Consider the following 25,176-nt stretch of genomic DNA (forward strand, 5'->3'; position numbering starts at 1 on the left):
CCTCTTTGGCATTGTCAGTATGCAGCGGCTGTCGGACACGAAGGTTAATCTAACACTTAACCTGGTGCAATCTTCATCCTGGTCAACTCCAGACCGGGGGATTCACAGTAGGGTCAAGAGGCTCAGCAGTCAGATGCCTGCCTTGATGACACGTCCACCGTTCAGGCTAGAAATCCCTGTCTTTAAGTCAACAAGCCCCTGGTTTGAACACACTTGAAGGTTCTGAGACCTTCCCTCTGTACAAAGGAAACTTACTGGAATTGGCCACTTTCCATGCAAGCATTCTGAAGGGAAAGGATTTCTCACGTTCCTTCTACATTCTCACATGTATCAGCCTTTATCTTAACAAAGCTTACGAAAGTCTCCGGCAGTACATTCAACAATAACAAGCAACCTTAAAAGTGAATAACCTAAACAACTTGAGTAATCTGAGGGCCTGCCTGTGCTCGCAGAAAGCTCAAGCAAGACCGAGTCAGAATTCAAGATGACATGAGGGCATGTCAAAGCCATTAGTAAGAACTTCATAATGCTTCCCAATGTACAAAACAATGCACATTTGTGCACCACTGCTTATAAAACTGCACTCTGAGACCAAGAAGTACATTCCACATATCTCTCTCATGCTTTCAAATGCACATCCCACATGTTCTGTTCCTGGCAAGGCTGTTCTACTGTGACAGCTCTCACTTTAAAACTGCAAAGAGATTACGCAAAATAAATCTTGCATGGAAAAATGTCATACATTCAGGCTAGGGTAAAATAAAACACCAAAAGTCAATTAAAATGATAGTAGTCAAAGGTCATCATGTGGTTTAAAAACATGCGAGTGCCTCTAGCTCTACATACCCTTCTGCCTCCCCATCCATATTTCACAGTAGTGACGGATGCGTCCCTTCTGCGATGGGATGGCCATCTGGGGGAGGTGGAGATCAAAGAACTCTGGTCTCCGGCATAAGCCTAGCTCCTTTTCAATCTGTTGGAGCTTCAGGCAATCAGACTAGCACTGAAAGCCTTTTTGGCGTCGATAAAGGGAAGGCTTGTGCAGGTGTTCAGGGACAACACTATAGTACGGGGCATTTCCCTGGTGATGCAACGCCTGGCCGGTTCTCTGAATACAAGGGTGGAAGAGCTCAGCCGAAGGTGCCTTGTGGATAACGAGTGGCCTCTCCATTCGGAGGCGACACAAGGGTCTCTTTCAGTGGTGGGGAGAGCCTTGGTTAAATCTGTTCACCTCCGAAGAGAACGCGCAATGTCAGCCTCCTGTACGCCTTTCCGCCTGATCAGCCTTCTCTTTTCAAATCACCTCTGGTTCTCACCTTTCCGATGTGCGCACAGTTTGAGCCCATACACTACTGCCCTCTACGGCTGCTCACCATCAAAACACCCTTCTTAGTGGCGAAAATATCTGCCAGAAGGGTAGGCGAACTGCAGGCACTGTCACCACAGCCTCCTTACCTGACAGTCTTCCCGTATAAATTGGTGCACCGCACAAAGGCATCTTTTCTCCCTAAGGTGGTGACACCCTTTCACATGGGACGTCGGACACTCTTCCTTCCTTCCATGCACCACTGCACCCTTCCAAGGAAGAGGAGCGTCTCCATCGTCTGGACCCAAAAAGAGCATTATCGCTCTATCTCGATCGAACCAAAGAGTTCCGGGTTTGTTGGTGTAAAGAAAGGTAGTTCTGCCCAAAAGAGGACTACATCCAGCTGGGTTATACTCTGTATCCAAATTTGCTGTGCCTTAGCGAAGAAAGACCCCCCTTAACGGCTTAGGCTTCATTCCACCAGGGCAAAAGCGGCCACCACCTCTCTTCACCGTGCGGTCCCCGTTTCTGCTATCTGTCAATCAGCCATAAGGGCATCGCTACACAAGTTTGCCAGAAACTATTGCTTGGATTCCTAGGTTCGCAGAGATGGCCTGTTTGGCCGCTCTGTTTTGCATGATTTTCTGGTCTAAACCTTACCGCAGTCCCTCCTCAGGGGATGGTATTGCTTGGGTATCTGTTCAAAGTTAAGGAATCTGCGGCTAGATGTCTCTATCAGATAGACACGTTCTGTAGTAGGGGATCTCTGTGTATAGTCATAATCTAGTGAATAGTCCCGCCCATGTGCGAGGACTCCGGCAATCATAAATAATCTCTTAAGTTGTCAAAAAATGCAGACCTGCAAAGACACTTAAGAGAGAATTTAAAAACAAATAATGCAGCCTATATCCACAGGCTACACTGTCCAGTACTTCAACTAGAAATTCCACCAAAAAAAACACACACAACACAGCCTGCCCAGTTTCTTCCATAGAGAAACTTGCCTCTACCAGTAAAAGACCCTGGAATGATAGAGAGAAAGGTATGGACAGACAAGCCCCATAGGCTGCCATTATGTGGCTTAAATAGGATACTGTACCTTTAAGAGAACTTTCCAGAACTTCTCCCAGTATTCCAGAATGCACAGCAGGTCTCTTTTACTTTCAGTTCTTTTTTCCGGCTCCTGCTAACAGGACCCTGGCATTGAGCTTTCCCTTTTTTCAAGGGTTTATTGGATTTTTGTTCAATTTTTGGATAAAAGTGTTTTCAGTTTATATATCTTGGTGTTTCCCTTCACTCCTGTGTGTTTGTTCAGGCTTTTTAGGGCTCTAAAATTCCTGCTCTTTTCGACAACTGCCCAGCATGTGGAAGGAAGAAATCCAAGACTGATCCACACGACATCTGCATTATCTGCCTCCCTGAAGCACATGTCCCTGAAGAATGTGACATCTGCCAGCATCTTTCAGCAATGACCCCGAGGGAAAGGCTGAAGATTAGGCTTCAAGGCCTGGAGGAGAGACGTCTGCAGGCTGCAGGTGGGTCTGGGCAGGCTGGGAAGGTTCCCTCTGCCTCTGCTGAGGCCTCTGGGGGGCTCCCCAGAGGCAGGAAGACCAGCAAACTGTCCCGGTCTCCGTCGGCGTCGATTGCATCGACTACGACGTCGAGAGGGATGACGACGGTGTGTTCCCCATCTCCCCGGGGCTCCGGGTCGAGACGGCGTGAAGATTCGACGTCGAAGGGCCTGGGTAGGCCGACGTCGAGACCACCGTCGACGTAGAAGTCATCGACGTCAGCATCGAGCTATCGGCGTCGAAGGAGGAGCGACAGGCGTCGGCGCTCGCCGTCGAGGCGACACTGCCGGTCGCCGTCGAGAAGACGGTCGGTGTCGAGGGGATCCTCGGCGTCGAGGACCTCGAGAAAGCGGTCGGCGTCAAGGAGGAATGACGCTCGTCGTCGAGGCTGGAACGTTCGATGTCGCAGAGGCGGCGTTCGGCGTCGAGGAAGGAGATATCGACATCGCGGAGGCGGCGTTCGACGCAGGAGTCGCGGAGTCGACATTCGACACCGGAATAGCGACACTCAGCGTCGAGAAAGAAGAGGTCGGTGTCGCAGAGTTGTTCCTACTCTCCTAAGCGGCGCAGAAGGAGTTCTGGCGCCAGAAGTCACGCTGGGTCTGGTGGAGGGTGCCGGAGACGACGATCACCTACTGTAGGGGCTAGTTCGCAGTCCCCTCCCCTGAAGAAGTCACCGGGCTCGGTGTCCTCGGTGGTATATACACCACCTCGGCCGAAGGTTCCCCCTCCTCCTGTACCTAAGGAGGATCCTCCAGTCAACCCTCCTCTTCCACCACTTCCTCCCGCAAGACAACCACCACCACCGCTTCCGCCGCATTGGCCCTCCTCGGTCGGAGATACCTCCTGTTCCTCCGCCAAGGTCGGCGTCACTGCCTCCTCTTCCTACACCGCCTAAGGGGACGCCTAGGCCTAAACCCCAGGATAGGCCACGGAAGACGCCTCCACGAAAGCCTGCGGAACGCCCACGAGCTGGGAGGTCGCGCTCTCGTTCTTGGAGGAGGGAACGATCGCGCAACAGGTCATCTACACGGTCGAGACGCCGCCACAGGAGGCACAGGTCTCGCTCCCGTACGAGGTCCTCAGGGACCAGGGACTACTCTCCGACTTTGTCGGGGTCACCGGAGACAAGGGTGTCGCCGGTTGATGATCTGGTGGCTTTTCACGATGTCCTGCTAAGAGGTGCAGCAAAATTGGGCATCTCCTTGACGGTGCCCACGCCCAAGACATCGGTAATTTTCGAGACGCTGCACCAGAAACATCTGTCTCGTCCATTATTGCCACTGGTACCGGGCCTGGAGGAACCGGCCATGGACCTTTTTCTCACCCCGGCGGTGACTAAGGCGGCCCCCTCGAGACTACAGAAAAAATACCGGGCCCCTGACTCTGATCCGGCTTTTCGGAGAGTGAAACCTCATCCAGACTCTGTGATAGTGACGACGGCTCGCAAACAACATGCTACCACCCTGTCATCCACAGGCCCTCCAGATAAAGAGTCTAGATGGATGGACTCGGCTGCGAGGATGGTGTGTGGAACGTCGGGGACCTCCATGAAGGCTGCGAGTGCCACAGCCTTGTTGGGACGCTATGACCGTGCCTTCTGGGACTCCCTTCAGCAGTTTGTGGAACACCTGCCACGTGACAAGCGAGAAGACTTCCAGGAGGTGTTAAATGAGGGGATGTTGGTGGCGAATCAGGTCATCAGCGCTGCGGACGATTCTTCACTCTTGGCGCATGGCGGCGCATGGCTTCTGCCATGAGATTAACCAGCGACTACACGCCTGGCTCCGCCTTACGTCACTGAAACCTGACGCACAGCAAAGGGTTGCCAATCTGCCATTCTCTGGCAAAACCCTATTTGGGAAACATGCGAAATGGCCCGCATGAAGGCGGAAGCGGAAACACTCACGGCTGTGGGTCTGGAAAAGCCCAAAGAAACAAAGAAATCGTACCACCCGTTCCAGAGACGGTTCGGTGGACAGGGCAGAGGGCATGGCCAAGCTTCGGGACAGCAACAACAACAGCAGCTCCGAAGGCCGTTCCAGAAGCGCCCCAAGGGTAGAGGCGGCTAACAGTCGGCACCAGCGACCAAAGGCCCGGCCGGGTCTAGGCCCTGAGCGCTTACTTCCCCCGCATCCGTTACCCACTCCGGTGGGGGGGAAGCATTCCATTTTTTCTGGCAGAGTGGAGAAAAATTACTCAGGGCAAGTGGGTGCTGAATATTGTTTGCAATGGATACAGTCTTCGGTTCACCAGCCTGCCTCCAGCAATTCCAACGGTCAGCTCGCAGTTTCAGCTGCTCGAGCTCCAGGCGGAGGCCGATATCCTGTTGAGGAAAAGGGCGATAGAAGACGTACCTCTGTCTCAGAGAGGAAGAGGTCTGTACTCCCTGTTCTTTCTGGTTCGCAAGAAGGACAAGAACGAGTTCAGGCCCATTCTGGACTTGCGACAGGCAAACAAGTGGATTCGCAGAGAGAAGTTTTGCGTGCTGTCGTTGCATCAGATTTATCCTCAGTTGCAACAGGGAGACTGGCTATGTGCTCTAGACCTACTGGATGCGTACTTCCATGTGCCCATTGCACACAAACATAGGAAGTTCCTGCGATTCCAAGTCGGCGCCAATCATTATCAATGCACAGTACTCCCATTTGGACTAAAGTCTGCGCCGAGGACGTTCTCGAAGTGCATGGTGGTGGTAGCAGCACACCTGAGGAAGAACAAGGTGTTCGTCTACCCGTACCTGGACGATTGGTTGACCAAGGCCTCCTCCTTCTCGGAAGCTCGAGCACACTTCCAGAAGACGTGTGTTCCCTTGAACAAGCTGGGGTTGTCCAAGTCTGTCCCGACTCCGGTCCAATGCATACAGTACTTGGAAGCCTCCATCAATACGCTGTCAGCAAGCGTGTCTCCTTCGGAGGAGCGACGATGATCACTCCTTCGGAAGGCTCAGGCTCTTATGACCACTCCATCTACAACAGTGAGGACGGTGTCTTCTCTACTGGGATCGATGGCCTCTTGTATCTTCCTAACGCCACACGCACGACTGCACATGAGACCGTTGCAGGAGTGCTTGGAGGACCAGTGGGATCAGAGGAAAGGATCTTGGGACGACAAGAGATGACTGTCTCTGCATGCTCTTCAGTCTCTGAAGTGGTGGTGTTCAGAAGAGAATCTCCTCAGAGGGGTTCCCTTCCACAAGGACATTCCCACGCAGACTGTCGTGACGGATGCTTCTCTCCACGGTTGGGGGGCGCACTCCGCAGACTTACAGATTCAAGGAACGTGGTCCCCGATGGAGGCCACGTATCACATCAATTTCCTGGAACTCAGAGCTGTTCACTTGGCACTGAAGGCCTTTCATCCGTCCTTTCAGACCAATCTCTGCTTGTACAGACGGACAATACGAGTACGATGTATTACCTCAACAAGCAGGGGGGTTCGAGATCACGCACTCTGTCGCAGGAGGTGCAGGCGATCTGGCACTGGCTTCTGGCCAGAGGACTGACGATAACGGCTACCCATCTGCCAGGTGTGCAGAATGTTCAGGCAGACGCACTGAGCAGACTGATTCAGGAAAACCACGAATGGGTCATAAACGACGAAGTACTAGGAGAAGTCTTCGCAAGGTGGGGGACTCCAGACGTAGATTTTTTCACCACCGCCGAAAACAGCAAATGCCAAGACTTCGCCTCCAGGTACTACCAGCAGAGAACTGGTTGAACAGCTTTCTGTACGCTTTTCCACCCATTCCCCTGATTCCGGCGGTACTGATCAAGCTGGCCCGGTCCTTGGCTCGGATGATACTCATTGCCCCGGAATGGCCCAGGCAGTGGTGGTTCACGGATCTACTTCACCGGTCTCTCCTTCCTCAGATACGGTTGCCGTGCAGGCCGGATCTTCTCACGAAGTTCGGGGGGCAGATGTTGCACCCCAACCTCTCGTCTTTGAGTTTGGCAGCATGGCTCCTGAGATAGTGCAATATGGCCATTTGAATCTGCCCGAAGATTGCATGGACATACTGAAGGAGTCTGAGACCTTCCACTCGGACTTCCTATGCTTACAAGTGGAAGAGGTTCTGTATCTGGTGCAAATCCAAGAACTATGACCCGACGACGTGCAAGGAAGACGTCATCCTTCCTTACCTTCTGCATTTGGCGCAGTCTGGACTTAATGTTCATTCCATTAAGGTTCATCTCGCTGCATTGACTGCCTACAGGAAATGCCCTTCACAGACTTCCTTCTTCCAGACCCCTGTGATCAAAGATTTTTTGGAAGGCTTGAAGAAGGTGTTCCCTCCTGTCAGGCTTCCTTCGCCTTCATGGGAATTGACTGTGGTGCTGTCCAGATTGATGAAGGAGCATTTTGAACCTATTCATAAGGCTTCGTTGCAGCACCTATCCTGGAACGCGGCGTTCCTCGTGGCCATTACATCAGCCCGCAGGGTGAGTGAAATTCAGGCGTTGTGTTGCCAGGAACCTTATACTATATTTCATGCTGCTAAGGTTGTTATGCGTACTCACCCTAAATTTCTTCCCAAGGTTATTTCTGATTTTCATGTCAACCAGACCATAACTTTGCCTACGTTTTTTCAGAATCCTTCATCCCCAGCGGAAAGGTCTCTACATTCCCTGGATGTTAGGAGGGTGCTGAAATTTTATCTGGATAAAACCAAAGATATTTGTAGGTCAGACCAATTATTTATCAATTATGGATCGGTCAGGACGGGTCTTGCTACCTCTAAGCAGTCCATCTCTAGGTGGATTACCAAAAAGCTAATAAGACCTTAGGGGGTAGACCCAAGGCTCATTCCACCAGGGGAAAAGCTGCCACGACAGCTTTGCTCCGTAATGTTCCGATCGCAGAAATCTGCAAGGCGGCCATTTGGAAGTCGGTTCATACCTTTGCTAACCATTACTGTCTGGACACTGATGCCATGACAGATGCTCAGGTTGGGCAGGCTTCGCTGAGAAATTTGTTCGCACAATAGTGGTGTTAATTTTCTTCTCTCCACCACCGCTTTGGTGTGGGGATGGGCTTGCCATTCTATTCACTAGATTATGACTATACACCGAGATCCCCTTCTACAGAAGGAGTAGTTTCTGTCTTGTAACTCCAGTTCTGTAGTAGGGGTATCTCTGTTATAGTCATAAGCGCCTGCCCTCCTCCCCGGTGGAGAAAGATATTCATGTAAGGAATGCTACAGGTCTGGCGTGCTACGCCTTCAAAAAGAACTGAAAGTAAAAGAGACCTGCTGTGCATTCTGGAATACTGGGAGAAGTTCTGGAAAGTTCTCTTAAAGGCACAGTATCCTATTTAAGCCACATAATGGCAGCCTATGGGGCTTGTCTGTCCATACCTTTCTCTCTATCATTCCAGAGTCTTTTACTGGTAGAGGCAAGTTTCTCTATGGAACAAACTTGGCAGGTTGTGTTGTGTGTTTTTTTTGGTGGAATTTCTAGTTGAAGTACTGGACAGTGTACCCTGTGGATATAGGCTGCATTATTTGTCTTTAAATTCTCTCAAGTGTTTTTGCAGTTCTGCATTTTTTGACAACTTAAGAGATTATTTTTGATTGCCGGGGTCCACGCACATGGGCGGGACTATTCACTAGATTATGACTATAACAGAGATACTCCTACTACAGAACTGGAGTTACATGACAGAAACTACTCCTTACTTACCTTCTGTAATGCCTTATTTAGTAGAGACATGATCTAGCCGTAGATTCCTTACCAACCCACTCATCCTCTCCGCACTGCAGAATTGTTTTTAGTGTCAGGGATGTTCCCCTTCAGGGCCCTAGCTGTTACATTAACACACCATGGTTAGTCACTTCATGGCTTTGTGCTTGTGGCATGGAAATTCGAGAGAAGTACTGACATCAGCACGCCGGAGTACCGGTTATATTGACGTCGCGGACGTCACAACGACGACTAACACGACCCCAACAACGTCATGGAGTCAACCGACGCCACCTACCGGTGGGCATGGGTACTACTAAAAAAATCTTCCAGAGCCAGTCTGATGCCTGGAAGTTCAAAAGTAAAGAATCTGCGGCTAGATCATGGCTCTACCAGATAAGGCATTACCAAAGGTAAGAAACTTGTCCGCTACTACACTAGCATCGTTGGCACGCTGCGTTTCCTCAAAGCATGTCAGTTGGAGACTAGCAAATCCTGGAATCTGTGGAAAGGCTACTCATTGGTTACCTTTTTTGTTTGAAGAATCCCTTTATCCTGAAGATACTTTACAGATTGTTCTTTACAGTCCATGATATCAAATCATTAATTGGATTTTTTTAAATTCCCTTTAGCTTTGGCTGGCAGCGGCACTGACCTGCATCACAACTGCAATCCACACTGGCTGTTCAGTAGGCATCAGTGCCTATTCCTTTTTCTGGAACGATTCCAATGGAGCTAAAAGGAGTATCCATAAACATTGCTAAATTCTCCTGCCTAATCTTGGCCAAGTTTCCTAATGCAGACTGGAATTTTGACTTTGCATAAGCTGTTAAAATCTTTTCCTCCTGTGCTTTAATGGCCTTAGTGTGCAACAAAGAAAAAAGCTCACAAGTTGAAGAACCTTGCACTTTTCCTAGACACACAAAAATATGAGCGGGGTCCTCCTTTACCTAAGGAACAGAACACCAAATCGACAAAAAGTCAAAACAGCAGTTTCCCTTTGGGTTGTTTGAACGCACACTGTTTCTAACTCATACCACATACATGCCAGGCACATTCTATCACCAGAGAGTATCACAAAATCTCCAAAGCTAATATATAAATATTTTATTCAAATTAGTTCCACTAAAATGATAAAAAAATACATTGAAAAACAAATGTTGCACCATAAATTGCCTGCAAATGTGAGAATTCATACACACAAATTATTACATACAGATTCAATACCGGAGAGTATGATTGACATTATAAATTTGTCATTTGAGGCACTAATCCAATAAACATTCCATGATCATACTCTCACGTTGTTCTCTAATAGGATTATTTGTTGTCTAGGGAAAGTCTTCTGTCACTAACTTTTATCAACATTTAGTGTAGAGCCCGAACATGCACAGAGAATACCTAATGTGTCAATATGAAAATCTTAAAAAAATAATACATAAAGTTGCCCCAGTCCCGGTTTTGGATGTTAGATCAGTATGAATTAAGTGTGTTGTAATATGTGTAACTGGACATTTGAATGAAAACCTAATGAAACCAAAGTATGTCAAAGGCAGTAGTCAAGAACAAAAATGCATCAGTCTCTTGTACCTAACAAGTTGCAGGTTTCTCAACTTAACTTGTTTTGTATGCATGCTTCGTAAACTAGTTCCCATGGGAAACATTTGACTTTTATGCTGACACACTAGATGTGTACTTGGAAGGGAACAGGAAATATAGAGTATAGCAAGTGGTGAACTGTATTTCATATCTCATGGATATCATAATCTTTATTAGGCCATGTTTTCAACTGCATATGACATTTAGTTCAAAATTGAAAATTCACAATTTTTGTTTTGGCCAATTCTTGTTCTTCTGTGAATCAATTCACTTTTACAAAGGCTACATTTAAATTTGTTTGTTAACAGGTAAATTGGTTTAAGAACAGAGATGAGATGCTCGCCATGCTGCCTAAACTGGATAGCAGTTTGGAAGAGTACTTGAATTTGCAAGAAGAAGTGATAGAAGTTGAGAAGCTGCATGGTAAACTGCTGGAAGAGACAGACTTTTTGGAAGGAGCTGAAAAAGCAGACCACCCATCTCAAACATTGCAGAACAGGTTTGTGGAATGGATTTAGAGATAATTACTGTTCTGCCACTTCTCCTTTGCATATTCTTTTTTGTAGTCTAGGAATCCTCAAATGTATATCTGCGGAGTGTGGGGTGTTGTAGTTGAAAGCCAGAAACCACAGTATATGTTGTGAAGCAGCCAGTGGATTTCCTCAGTCTCTTGGGGATTTTGGGGGCGTGTTATAGCAACCTTTAGTAAGAAGGATTAACTGACAGGACTGGACATTTGGTTTGTGTGGCAGTTTCTTCTAAAGAAGCCAGGTTCACTTGTCTGTGTTCTGCCAGACTCAGTCTGAAGTTTGTGGGGTGAAGCAGTTTGAATGGCAGAGGGCCTATTAGGCAGGAGGTGGGAGTCAATAGGGGCAGACGTTCTAGAGGATCCTGTCTTTCAAGTCCAGGGGTGGATGTCAGGATCAGCTAAATGAGGGAGGTACGTACTCTGCCACTCTTTGACGAGGCAGTTTGACTCTACCTTTTCAGGTAGGATGAGCAGCACACATAAAATAATGTGTTATAGGGTGTGGGCATCAGTATATTGGGGTGAGAGGTATCATCCTAAACCAAGGAAATGGGATCAGGAGATGGGGACTAGTACTGCTTTGACTTAGTGTGAGGTAGGAAGGTGAATTGAAGTGTGGTTTATTGGCTCTAGATAACGAGTACCAGGTAAAGAAGAGACGTGAAGCTGGTGGCACCATATGCAGCCTGCAGAAGCAGGCTGCAGCGTTTGGTAGTGCTGCAGGAAAGTAGCACTCATTGGGAAGGGGAGGATGCTGCCTTAGCCATTCAGATGTGGAGGAGCAGTCTCCAGTAGAAAGGGGTTGAGAGTGAGTTTGGAGTGGCAGCGCCTTGAGGGGTGCCAAGGTGTGCAACAAGTTGAAGGTCAAGAGAGCTTACCACTGAACAAGCTTAATAGCGATCACCCCCTGCTTCTCAGAAGGTGTGCAATCTAACTGAATGTTTATAAGGGGAAGGCTACCTGCTGTTGCCACCAAATACAGAATTAGCCTGTGTCATCAGTTCTTGCTTACCAAGTGACTTTAGTCCAAGAGGTGAGACCAAAGGTAAAACTTAGACACAGGTACACTGGGTAAGTATACAAACATGTATGTATATGTTCTATGCTTATAGTGTTTTACTGTAAACACAAATATTATTGCATCCTTTTTGCTTAACCACTACCAGCATCTACACTTGGACCAAGATCTAGTCATGCAATAGTATGACAAAAGATACATTAACATGTGCCTCTAGTATTAGCAAATGCTAATTTGATGGTCTTTAGATGGGCAGACGTCTGATACGCACTATATCTGAGAGAAAGCCTTGCAAAGGCAGAACTGAGAAGTCAGTAGGTGAGCCTTTATCCTGCTCCACATGCTGCGTACTTTTGTTTCAGCTGTAACTGATTGATGTCTCCCTCGGGGCTGTAGATTATGTAATATTTCATGTTGACCCTTTGCCTTTAACTTCCGAATCTCCATTACTCACCTTTCTATATCAACTTCTTCTTACTTAGATTTCAATAGTTACTATGGAACAACTCTATACAGTAGAGTAGAGTGCACACAAATCATTCACTAGGTGTTAGGGCACATTGTATTTCATTATACAATTTTTTAAATGTCTTTAATATCTTTTCCCTTAAAAACAAGTGTTCCGCAGTTTGACTTTTCCTTGACAATTTTTTGTGACGAGTCACTCGCCCTGAGCCATCCTTTTATTAGGTACTGGTTTCAGGAGCATTAAAAAATAAATAGTTTATTATGAATAGTTTGAAGAAACATTAAAATTGTATGCACAGGCAGTACTAAAAGATATGATGTTGATATGTGGCTAACCTTTGTGATGATGAAGTCTGTGTATTGAAGCAGATCATGAATATTTTTTTAGCTTTTTTATGAACAAAGGCCCTGCTCCTTAATCCCCAATATACTTTTGAAAAAAATGCCTTTTGGTGTACTTCAGTAAACAGATGTGCCTGAGGTGAACTCGTTTTAACAGAATTAAATGCAACTCCTAACAATAACTAGGTCCTAATTACGAGTGGCCTGTTAAAATTCCCATTATTCCCCACCCTGTAAGTAACTTCAAAGGAGTCCCAGAAATGTCAGGGTTGGGAAAATAACTATTGTATATTTTTAGTGTAATAACATGCAGGAATCCGTGTTTGGTCACCAATTCCTGCATGATTTTCCCTGGTGTTTCACCTCGCAGCTGAAATCTGTGTGTAAAAAAACAAATGTGTAATTCCAGTGGGCCTGGGAAATCCAATCACTGGGCAGATTTGAATTTACTGGCTGTTCATAATAAAGGGTCCCAGTCTTCTATAGTTTCTTGCCCGTCTCCTTTATTTGGTTGTATCTACATAAATAATTGGATCTAACTTCACGGCTGTGAGAAGCTGGGAAACGACACACATTCAGTTAATCAAATGCCTGTATTTCAGACTCCTTAATACTGATAAAAGTGAGAACAGTAGCTATGACTGTTCATTACCTTGGATAAACCTAAAATATTTCCATTTTAGGTTTTCTGAACACACACAACTCCAGACTCAGCAAAGAGCAGTTCAAGAAGCGATTCAAGTAAAGCTGAATGAATTTGAACAGTGGATTACCCAATATCATGCCGCATTTAACAATTTAGAGGCTACACAACTTGCAAGTTTACTTCAAGAAATAAGCAGTCAAATGGATTTAGGTAAAAGACTGTTTTTTAAAGAAGTATTATGTGGTGCAATTCTGTTTCTTTGCCAAATGTCAACACTTTTTTGGGATGGATTGTATGTGTTAATCTTGTGATTTCAACACGGAACAGATTTATATGTCTCACTCAAGCTGTCGTTTTTTGTGCTTTCTAATCGGCATTCTTCAGTGTTTTCTGCCAGCAGGTCTACTTCAGAACCCATTAAGTTCCCCAGTGCACTTTGAATCGTTCTGTCAAAATCTGTCTTGGCACAATCAAGGATGTTATGGCACGTCAGTCACATTTAGCTGCTTGCTATTGCCCATGTTTGGGATTCAGCTACATTGCACTTGAGTTCTCAGTTTTGAAGTTTTAAAGTGTGAATAAGACATGAGTGTTTGACAATCCAAGTAACAAGAATCCTTTCGCTAGGCTTGGGAGATTGTGTGGAAATAGAAAACTGGCTAAAACAGTTCACGAAAAATATTTGGATGATAGTGTTTCAGAGAGCGGTAGAATTAATGACATTTGAGTGAGAGAATTAAATTAAAATTCAGATGTGTGTTTTAGGAGATGTATGCATAGGAAAGCATTTGGTTTGTAGCATGGGTGGCTGGAGATACGCATGTTCTGCACATTCCTCCGATTTAGCGTTGAGCTCAGACATTTGCAACTTTTTCTTCTAAAAAGTCTTTCAAGTTACAAGGTATATTGACACCCTTTTTTGTTGGTAATTTGCATGGGCATCAACTCGATTGTTAGATTACAGTTTTTTTCCACCATCGGGTTTGGAAATGTACCAATCGGCCCTGTGCACTGCACATTGTTGTGCTAGCGCTTGTCCTCTTGGACTTCCGTTTTTACAGAACAATCTTCACGGACCCGCAATCCAGCTTCCAGCTTCATCGTTGTTGGAACAATTTCGGGACCTGTGCTCATGTCTGCTGTCTCCCGTGGCTTATCATCCCTCTTCCCTGGTACTTTCATAATGAGAATGCCAGGTCAGTGATGGAAAGGATGCCCTGGACTGACCACTATCAAGTCTCTATTCTCGGTCTTTCCCCGGAGCATGACAAGTTCACATGCCAGGCCTCCGACATTCACATGCAACAATGCCATGCCCCTTGAGGTCGGGGCTATAGTAGTTGTCAGGGAAATCCCTATCCCATTCCCACCCTTCTTTGTGTAAAGTGTTTGGAATTATTCCCAATTCGCAGGTGCCCGTATCCAGGGAATACACACCATTAGACTTTACTTAAGAGTACCCTTTGACACTTTAGGATTTTGGTCAAAAGTGTCTATGGTTCTGCAGCACCTTCAGCCACAGGCCCTGGTTCAAGTCTTACCTGCTCTTGTAGCACTGAAGTATTTGGCATTCCAGCGGGTGCCTTTCGCTCTGGCACTCACAAGATCAGATCTCGCCAGCCCTCCCAAACGATCAGAACAGCTACCAGTTTTGCATAGATGCTGTAAGTCAAGTTGTCTCCAGCCGGAGGAATCTAATAATCCGGCTCCCAACTGTGGTCCCACAAGGGCGCTTCTTCTTCCTGGTCCCTAAGGGACATTCAAAGCAGTTCTCTTGGTGCCACTAGACCTGCTGGGCGCAGTGTAGCTCCAGTCCTGGGGACAGCCTGAAGTAATTGATTATTTGGTCCCAGAGGGCTCTCCTGGCACATTTGGTTGCCGCTGTATCTTCCGGACTCCTCAGGTGCAATTGCCAACACCACAACGGCCTGCCTGCCATATGGTTCAGAAAAGGGGGTGGTGATGAACAGAGTGTCTGAATTAAGCAGACCCCTCTTACCCAGTCCAAAGATCAGGGCTTGATCCATCACCGTTTTTTAGCTCACTGCACCATCCCAGCTCAGAACCTGGCTACATGCAAATTAGTCTGTTCCTGTCCCAGTGCATGATGGGAACAGAGCAAACCAAACTACCAAGCCAATTCTTATACTGGGAAGGAAACAAGCTTCCGGGGACCGGTTTCTGGCATTTCAGCCGTCGTCGGCCCGGCTTGCTTGAATCCTGATGGTGCAATGAGCAAGGGACTCACATCTGAGTATACCCTTCCACGCTTATGGTGGACAAAATGATTCAGAAAAGGGGGTGGTGATGAACAGAGTGTCTGAATTAAGCAGACCACTCTTACCCAGTCCAAAGATCAGGGCTTGATCCATCGCCTTTTTTTAGCTCACTGCACCATCCCAGCTCAGAACCTGGCTACATGCAAATTAGTCTGTTCCTGTCCCAGTGCATGATGGGAACAGGGCAAACCAAACTACCAAGCCAATTCTTATACTGGGAAGCAAACAAGCTTCCGGGGACCGGTTTCTGGCATTTCAGCCGTCGTCGGCCCGGCTTGCTTGAATCCTGATGGTGCAATGAGCAAGGGACTCGCATCTGAGTATACCCTTCCACGCTTATGGTGGACAAAATGATTCAGAAAAGGGGGTGGTGATGAACAGAGTGTCTGAATTAAGCAGACCACTCTTACCCAGTCCAAAGATCAGGGCTTGATCCATCGCCTTTTTTAAGCTCACTGCACCATCCCAGCTCAGAACCTGGCTACATGCAAATTAGTCTGTTCCTGTCCCAGTGCATGATGGGAACAGGGCAAACCAAACTACCAAGCCAATTCTTATACTGGGAAGCAAACAAGCTTCCGGGGACCGGTTTCTGGCATTTCAGCCGTCGTCGGCCCGGCTTGCTTGAATCCTGATGGTGCAATGAGCAAGGGATATGGGGCCTTTGTGCAGATGCTCATGAGTCCTGGCATGCTGGCCACACAACTACTTCAACAGTGACCTGCCTCTGGCATACAGGGGTCACTCCAACAAGGTTGTTGTGGTGTTGGTGCCCACCGTACAGCCTCAGTAATTGGCCAAGTCTACGGCGGCCCTCTCTTGGTATACAGTAGGTTTCCGAAACAGTCCTGCTCACGGCAATGGCCCGATCGGTGCATAGCCAAATCTTCACACCTTGCATGCACATTGAATCATCACTGTAGTGAGCAACACCGGTCTTCCTTCCCTCCAACTCTCTCTTCTTCAGGGGGCGCATTAATCTTGGACCTTGGCCCCTGCTTACCTTAAGTCCAGAAGAACAGTCCTGTAAGTTGTTTGCAAGTAACCCTATGCAGATAATGTTTCTCCTGTAGGATAACATTACTTCATTTGAGGCTTCTGCTGCAAATGTGCTATTTTTAAGTATGTTGTATTTATTCTAAAAGCTGTAACTCCAAAAATACTTACCTGCTACCAATGATCGGTGTCTAAAAATACATAAAAACCTTTTTTGGGGGTGGGGGGGTCAGATTTTCATATTGTGTGTGTCTAATTTATTGGCACTGTTTGCAACAAAAACCCAACACTCCCCATTTAAAGAAAGCTCCAGTAAACCAATTTGGGTCACCTGGACTCTCCGCACAATGTACCTAATTTTTGTGCACAATATAGAGAGCCAGCTTCCTACAAATTCTCTTTAGAATCAAACCCAAATTCCTTGCTAAGATGGCATCCTCATTCCATCTCAGTCAAACCATTGAGCTCCCAGTCTTCCCTCTGCAAAACTCTGTGACAGAGAGGGCCCTTCACTCCCTTAATGCCAAACATGCACTCATGTATTGCATCATTAGGAGTGTGGTGCTGTAGATTTACACATTAGGACCAAGCCCTTTCGTAAACCCCAAATTAGTTTGTTTCTTTTACCAAGCCAAATCAAAATTTCACTTTCAAAAGCAGCCATATCTAGATTGTCATATGTATTCAAACCTGCTACATTAAGGCCAACAGGAGTTTGCCTGTCCTGCCCAGACCTCCTTCCACCCACAAAAAAGGGGCCACTATTGGCTGTAATATACCCATAGCAGGCATATGTAAATCAGCTACATGGTTCACTTCACAAACATTTACCAAACACTGCTGTGTGGATGTCTTAGCACAACAACAAGCAAGAGTTGGCCAAGCTGCTTTTACAGTCTATGCAGAGCATGTCCATCTACAGCCACATATGCTACAAACAGAATGTTGCATTCCTTAGAAGTATCTGTTCATAGCATGTAGTGCTATGAACATGCCTGCCCGTCTCCCTGGAAGCCTTTGGTTGTTGTAGATGTTCATTTCTTTTACTTAAACTGTTTGTATATGCTTTCTTGCATGGTCTTCACACTTTGCTAGCCTAATGCTCCACCTTTGTGCTTACCTGCTTCCGAAAACATTCTTACAATGGAGCTCATGCCTATATACATGATCAACTAAAGGAAGAGTCACTATACCTTGTGAATTGAAATATGTCTTCGAAGAAAAACAAGTTGCAAACATTTGAGCTCCATACTTGATGGCAGGAGTATGCAGAGCATGTGAATCTACAGCTACACGTGCTATGAATAGATGCTTACAAGGTAAGTACCATATTCCTTTTATGCAAACGAAGGTATCCTTATGTAATGTGTTATCAAATGCTGTGCACCTCAGGTAACAAAAGTGATCCCCAGGTTCATTAGAACCCTTTTGTGTGTATGATTGTGACATTTGCCCCAGAAAAGACAGTACTTTGAAGTGTTTCTCAGCAAGTTTTTTGAAAGATTTATAAAGGAATGTATTGCCTTTCAAAAAGCTGTGACTTGTAAACTGGCAATGGGGATTCTGAGTTTGCTAAAGTCCTGAAAGAGTTATTGACTCCCAGCAATTTCTTTGTACAGTCCCATTGGTGAAATAATTCTTTTGGGGAAGTTTTATTACAGGAAATTATTATTGGTACTTTGACTCAAGAAAGCAGCCATCATAACAGAAATGGCATCTGATAGAGACATCTAGCTGCAGATTCCTTATCGTAGAGTACCCCAGGCATCAGGCTGGATCTCGAAACCTTTGCTCGAGCATTACCTTTGCGCGCCGGTAGGTGACGTCGGTCGGCTCCTTGTGATGTCGGTCCTCTCCACTTGATGTCGGTTGGCTCCCCGTAACATCAGCCGTGCCGGAAGTGACGTCTGCATCAACTATATAGGCCCCACCTCAGTGCGCTGATGTCAGTTCTTTTCTTTCCTGGCCAGTTACCGCAGATCTGTGAAGTAAGCTATCCATTGTTACTTTTTGACCGGTTTAAAAAAAATATATATATCGAATTGTGGTGTATAGTTTATTACCTTGATATCGAAGACTACTTCTGGATTCAAACTGCACAGCGCCTTCCACCACGGCATGTCAGTGAATGATGCACATTTAATTTGTCTCTGATGTCTGGAGCATGACCACGACTCGAAGTTGTGCTCCAACTTCTAGACCAAGGCTCCGAAGGCTATGAGGGAATAGTCCCTAAAGCTGCTTGTGGCCCGACGTTCAACTCCACGTCGCCAGCCCCGGAAACTCAATCCTCATTAGGTCGAGAGGAAGGACAGGGTGCTGCTTCGGGAGTCCTAAGTCCACATTCAAACCCCCCTGCCCCCAACCCCTCCAAACTCCTCAACTCTGTTCAGAGTCTTTGAGTCAGTCAGGTAAGAGGAATAGGAAACACAAGAAGTCAAAGCCGTCCATCGGCCAAAGCAACAGAAGAGCAATGCTCTAGACCTCGCTCTGCGGAACCTGCGCCTGGGTTGGCACTGCATTTCCTCGAGCTGTAGCGACCCCTGCCCTGCATAAAGATTTCTATGACACTATGTACCTCATGTTTGGGCGGCCTGACCCTCCTGTTGTGCATTTGAACCCCAGGGGCTCCATCGGGTTCCGCACTGGCAGCTCCGGCGCAGATGGCCCCCAATGGATCCGGTGGTAGATACAGACCGGTGCCGGTCGCACCCCTTCAACCTTCCGTGTGCCAAGACTCCTGATGCAGTTTTAAGGGAACCCTTTAGGTAATCAAGGACCTGGGGTGTAGTATATAGCAAGCAACAGTGGTCCTTAGTATAAACAATTAATGAAAAAGATGCAATTATAGACACCAATCTGTACTATAAGTAAGCGAGTGTCCAGCCGGACACTGATTTAATCAATGTTCAAGGTTTAAGACAAAGTATAAAGCGAACAGTTACAAAGTGGGATACAGTCCTGTATCCAGTATATAAAACATAAATGACAAAACAAGGGAAAAAGGATTTGCAGGCAATTCAAGAAGGAGATGCTAGTAAGGGATAAAAAGTTCAATTAGCTGGCCTCATGTAGTTTACACATTTCAATGACATTTTATGCGTCGCTACATACAGTCGACGGCGTTTCGATCCTATGTACAATGAAGGATCATCATCAGGACTCCATTAGATTGCCTCAACGTGCAAAGCCTGTGGAGAAGGGAAGCAAGGGGAACAAGGGACAGGATTTAGCCCTATGGCATACACAGTATTGCAATGCTGCTAGCCATGCCACACTAAACTTGAAACCTTCCATCCGTGCGTGGATTTATGCGTTTCACGCATTCCGTGAGACAGGTTGAAGTATGTGACTTGGGGAGTGGGTGGGAGTGTTGGTGAGGCGTAGGGACGTGGATTTCAAGGCTGGGGTTGGTTAGGTAGGTGAGGGGATCTCACCTCATATGACTCTGTTCATGGGGTGGGTGAAGATGCGAGGTGATGGGACGAAGGCAATGTTTAGGTGCCTATGGGAGAAACAGTGTGAATTAATCATGGAGCAAGATCGGTATTGCAAGTTATTAATTTGACTTAGGCTGGAGTAGCCTGTTACCTGTGGAGGAATGGAGGCGTACAGGAATAGGAAGGCGCATCGGGTGTGCGAGGCATCGACTGTTCACAGTGGGTTGCGGTATGAAGGCCGGCAACCAAGTGGAGTGCAGTCTAAGGAGCGGGTGAGAGGGGTGAAACCAGGATTAGAAGGCCTTAATTAGGGCTGGGGCGAGCGAGTTGCCAGGGGAAGGAGCCTTACCAGGTAATTTAGTTCTCGTGCGATGAGCGATTGCTCAAATTTAAGAACGGTTCCGGGATTCCGGTGAAGTGACCAATTGGTAATTCGGCGGGTTACCTGATCACGTAGAAAAATTCAATTCAGTAAGGGCTAAGTAAGGCGTCTGACACAGTAGATTCCAGCGCAGGGCAACATTGGGATTAACTGGGGGAGCCTAGGCGAGGCCTTACCTTAGTGTCCTGGATGGGACATCATGGCGTCCTTCCGGCTCAATGGCACTGTGAAGGAACCGAATGGGAGTAGCCCTGGTATTTTTAACCTCGCGCCGGAGGGGGCGCCATCTTGTGAGTGGCCGAGGTAGAAGTCAACGTGATGCGCATGGCAATAGTGGTGGCCATTTTAGTAGTGGCAGAGGACTGGAAGGCTCTAACCTGCCCGGGACAGTGAACGGGTGTGCATAGGGGACAATAGGGAAGTGGTTAAATTACAGCAACCTCGGAAAGGCAATTGGCGGCCATATTGGAACGGTGCAGATCGGGAGGCAGAGTGATGAAATAGGCCCACCACCATAGGACATGTGTTTTTAACAATGAACAATTAGAGACATCTATTTACAAAGAACAAGCGATACGTGCAAAAACCATTCAAGAATTTAGAAAATTAAAAAAGGTGGAATAGGAACATGGTTCGAAAAAGGTCAACCATATTACATTCAAGGGTGACAATGTCTATATTGTTTCAGAGCAGGGAGGTCCAATCTTCATTTCGGTTAAGAACGTTCTTAATACTGTCCAATAATATGATCATTTTGAGTTCCTCTTTGTTGAGTAGCGATGACATGTCGCCCCCACGAGGAGGTAACTTCAAAGATTTCAGAACTGTCCATTGAAAATCATTTTCCGAATGGCCTTTCTGTTGGTAGTGATCGACCAGAGGGGCATTGGGTGTTTTGCAGCGTATCTGGCTCCGGTGTTGTCCAATCCTGGACTTTATTTTTTGCTTGGTCTGGCCAACATAAATAAATGGACATGGGCATTGGATCAAATAAATAACCGCTGGTATTACAGTTGCTGAAAGACTGAGAAGTAATCTTTACATTGTTAAATATGAAGGATTTACCTTCCATTGTGTAATCGCAGACATTACATGAACCACATTTAGCATGTCCCACAAGAGTTGCCTGATTCCAGTGTGCGTCTAGTTTTAGTCGTCGTGTGGGGCTTGGGAGTGCTGCCCTTACCAGGTGATCTTTGAGATTGGAGCTTTTTCGAAATGAAAAAATGGGACTTTCAATTTTAAGGTTTCCCGCATTGAGTAAGGGCAAGTGTTTCAGAATGGACTTTCTCAGAGAGTTCGATACTGGGGAGAATGTTGTTATGCAAGCAATCTTGGTACTGGGGTCTTTTTGCTTGGGGCTGAGAAGAACCTCCCTAGGGCAATACCACGCTCTTTTGGCCGCCCTACGGACTATTTTATTAGGGTACCCTCTGTCTTTGAGTTTATTGGATTGTACAGAAGCTTCCCTAAAGTAGTCCTCTTTTGCAAAACAATTCCTCCTAATTCTCAAGAATTGGGAGTATGGTAGAGAGTCCCTTAGAGCTCTGGGGTGGTTGCTAGAATAACTGAGGAGAGTGTTGCGCTCAGTGGGTTTGCGATAAAGCTTGGTATGTAGGCAACCATCACAGTGATAGATCGTTAAGTCAAGGAAGGAAATAGAGGAAGGATCAATTGTGCTAGTAAATGTCAGAACAGTTGTTGTTAAGCCAGTGAATACATTGCTGGAGAATGTTAGGGTCTTGATCCCAAATGAGAAAAATATCATCAATATATCGTCTCCAAATGGAGATAGCAGATGAAAATGGGTTGGTGGTGGAGAGTATGGTGTGCTTTTCGATGTGGTCCATAAATAATATTGCCAAATTTGGAGCAAAAATAGCGCCCATGGACGTACCCTTTACTTGTTGGTAGAATTGTTGTACAAATATAAAAAAGTTTCTAGTAAGACACAATTCGAGGAGTTGCAGAATAAAAAATGGGGGTACTCTGTGCGGTCTGGGTCTAGAGTCTAAAGTGCTTTGTATCACTAGCATAGCCTCAACCTGAGGGATATTTGTGTACAATGATTCAACGTCAAGTTTACACAACCATTGATTACCTTCAGAAAACGTGAGTTCTTCAATGAGGTTGACCATCGCCATGCTGTCTCTCACATAACATTGGGTGATGGGAACAAAATCTTTAATGAAGAAATTAAAAAAGTGTCCCAAGGGTTCCAAAATGGAGCCTCAGCCAGACACTCTGGGTCTTCCAGGGGGATTAGTGACACTTTAGTTGGTCTTAGGGAGGGTAAATATCACGGCTGTGCGTGCAGATTTAACATTTAGAAAGGAGAATTCCTTTTGGCTAATGAAACCAGATTCCATGGCCTCTGTAGTTATCTTAGAGATGAGACCTTGCAATTCTTTGGTTGGGTTAGTAGGTAGTCTCATGTAATGATCAGTGTTGCCCAACTGGCGTAGGATTTCACTTGAGTAGGTAGCCTTGTCTTGGAGGACGATCCCGCCTCCCTTGTCCGCGCTCTTGATAATGAGTGTGTCGACAGATTTTAGGTTTTTAATAGCTTTCTTTTCTTCCAAGGCCAAATTGTGTGGAATATATTTTTTGGTTTCCTTAAGGGATGCGAGGTCCTTACTAACCATTTTTTCAAACGTGATGACTTCGGGTGGGACCATACCCGCTGTGGGGGAGAAGTTAGATGGGGGTCTAAAGGTGTATTAGAAATGGCCATGGTAGAAGGATTGGTTTGAAAAAAAGCCTCTAATCTTACCCTGCGAAAGAACCTAAGAATTTCAGTATGCAACTCAAGGAAGTTAGTAGGTATAGTCGGGACAAAGGACAGACCTTTTTTGAGGAGGGATCTTTCGGAATCAGAAAGATTGTTTGGACAGATTAAAAATAGGAATAACCTGTGAATTTGATTGGTTGACAGAGGGTTGCTTTACCATTGATAAAATGTCGGGCGGGTCTGCCGCTCTCCAGGGGGGTTGTACCAATGTGGTACTCTCTTCACTCTGCCACGTGCTGGTGTCTCGGGTTGGCCTCTGACTAAAAAATTACTTTTGCTTGGGCCTTGGTTTCTACACGAGGGGCCTGAGTTTTCTGAAGAGTCAGAGTTATCCGAGGAGTCAATGGATGAATCCGAAAAACCTACTAAGGTTTGACGTTGGTTGAAGCGTCCCCACGGCCTGCTGTTACGGGGGTTTGAATATGACCTGTTGGTATAAAAATCTTTCTGAAGATAAGGGTATGTGGTTTCAATGTGATAAGATTTAATATCTTTTTTCACTTCATTGTTTTTTTTATTTTGTTCTGTCCTATAGAATTCATCTATAGTTTTTTGCACTTTGTCAAGTAGGATTTTGGCATCAGGGACCAGATTGTTTTCTTGCAGTTGTTTTTCTCAATGGTATCAATTTCAATTGCGAGGGCTGTTAAGGTCTCAGTAGCAATTTCAATACCTAACACGAGCCAATGCCGTGAGCAAGTAGTGCCAATATTACTAAAGTTGTGAATATATTTGGGATTGTCAGTTAATATCCCCAGGATGTTGCGTACTTGGAGACCCACCGGGATTATGTCAGCTTTTAAATACTGTCTCAACATCAAAGTCATTAATTGAAGGCAAACCTGTTTTGTCCGCAGTTTTTCTAACTGGTCTGGGAGAGTGGAGGTGATATTGGTGGTGGTAGTGTCAGTGGTATCGGAAAAGAGCGAAGGGCGTTCACAGATTTTCCTTATGTATTCATCTTAATACAACGGGGCAGGGTCAGACATGCTGTACTGGTAGAAAAGGCACAAGGTACAGGGGGGTAAAACAGGTTATATATACAGAGGTACAGGAAACCCACTTAGAAGGAAGGTGGGATGGAAACAAATCCCTTGCAATCCAGCGATTGCGCAACATGCAGTTTTAAAGAAACAAGGGAACCCTTTAGGTAATCAAGGACCCGGGGTGTAGTATATAGCAAGCAACTTCCTTCCTTCCACCTTCCTTCTAAGTGGGTTTCCTGTACCTCTGTGTGTATATATAACCTGTGTTCGAGGCATGTGGGCTGCTGAATTCATATCTGTGCATAGATCGCCGCTTAGTGTTGGGTCCGGATGATTGCACATTGTTGTCCTGGAAGAGTCTTCGAAGTATCACGAGATAGGTGGCTCCTCCCCTCGACTACAGTGCGCATGGGCATCCTCCCCATCCTCAGATTGTTTTATTTCGCCATTGGGTTCGGATGTACTTTCTTAACTCAAGTTCGGAATCAATATAAAAAACTTTTCACTAGGCCAAAAGGCCTTCGGGGCCCCGGTATTGTCTTTTCGTTCGGTGCCGCGTTCTTGTTCCAGTTCTTCGAGCTAGGCGTCAAAGGCCGCTTGCCTTTTTCGACACCAAAGACCCCATCAACGATCGACGATGGAACGGAGCCCGTTCAAACGATGCCCCGTTTGCAACTCTAAATACCCTCACATCGAAGTGCACCCGGTGTGCAATAAATGCCTATCTCCGGACTACGACGAGGCCAGCTACATGGCCTGTAATCGGTTCAGGTCGAAGAACTGCTTTGATGCGCCGCGAGACAGTCGGCGCAGAAAACAGCTCCCGACCTGGAGAACATCTTCGAGGCTGAAGACGGCGAGGGCGTCGATGAGGAAGATCCTGAACAACAGTCGGATCCTGCGTCGGAGCAGAGATCTAACTATGATGAAGACGAAGAAGAAGACTACGTACATGATGAAGACGTCGTCGAGGTAGGAGAGGCCATCGGAGCCGTCGACGACGACTCGAGCGATGAGCAAGGCCCAACCGCAGTTGCGGGGGCCGATAATGACAATGTACTTTCAAAGGCTCAGGTCGAGGCATCGCCGGAAGGCCTTAGCCAAGATCTTCAACTACATTCTATAGCCCCGCGTCAAGGCCT

General features: G+C 46.4%; 1 protein-coding gene across 1 annotated transcript in view; it reads left to right on the forward strand.

Moving 5' to 3' along the window:
* The window catches only part of SMG1 (SMG1 nonsense mediated mRNA decay associated PI3K related kinase), a 1,828,328-nt gene that overhangs the window by 1,254,916 nt on the left and 548,236 nt on the right, over window positions 1-25,176 (forward strand). Inside the window, exons 46-47 of the mRNA XM_086940872.1 lie at window positions 10,466-10,656; window positions 13,198-13,370. Coding sequence (XP_086796998.1) covers window positions 10,466-10,656; window positions 13,198-13,370 — 364 coding nt within the window. The remainder of the gene's footprint in view (window positions 1-10,465; window positions 10,657-13,197; window positions 13,371-25,176) is intronic.

Source organism: Lissotriton vulgaris, chromosome 10 (assembly GCF_964263255.1).
Source record: "Lissotriton vulgaris chromosome 10, aLisVul1.2, whole genome shotgun sequence".
Taxonomy (NCBI): domain Eukaryota; kingdom Metazoa; phylum Chordata; class Amphibia; order Caudata; family Salamandridae; genus Lissotriton; species Lissotriton vulgaris.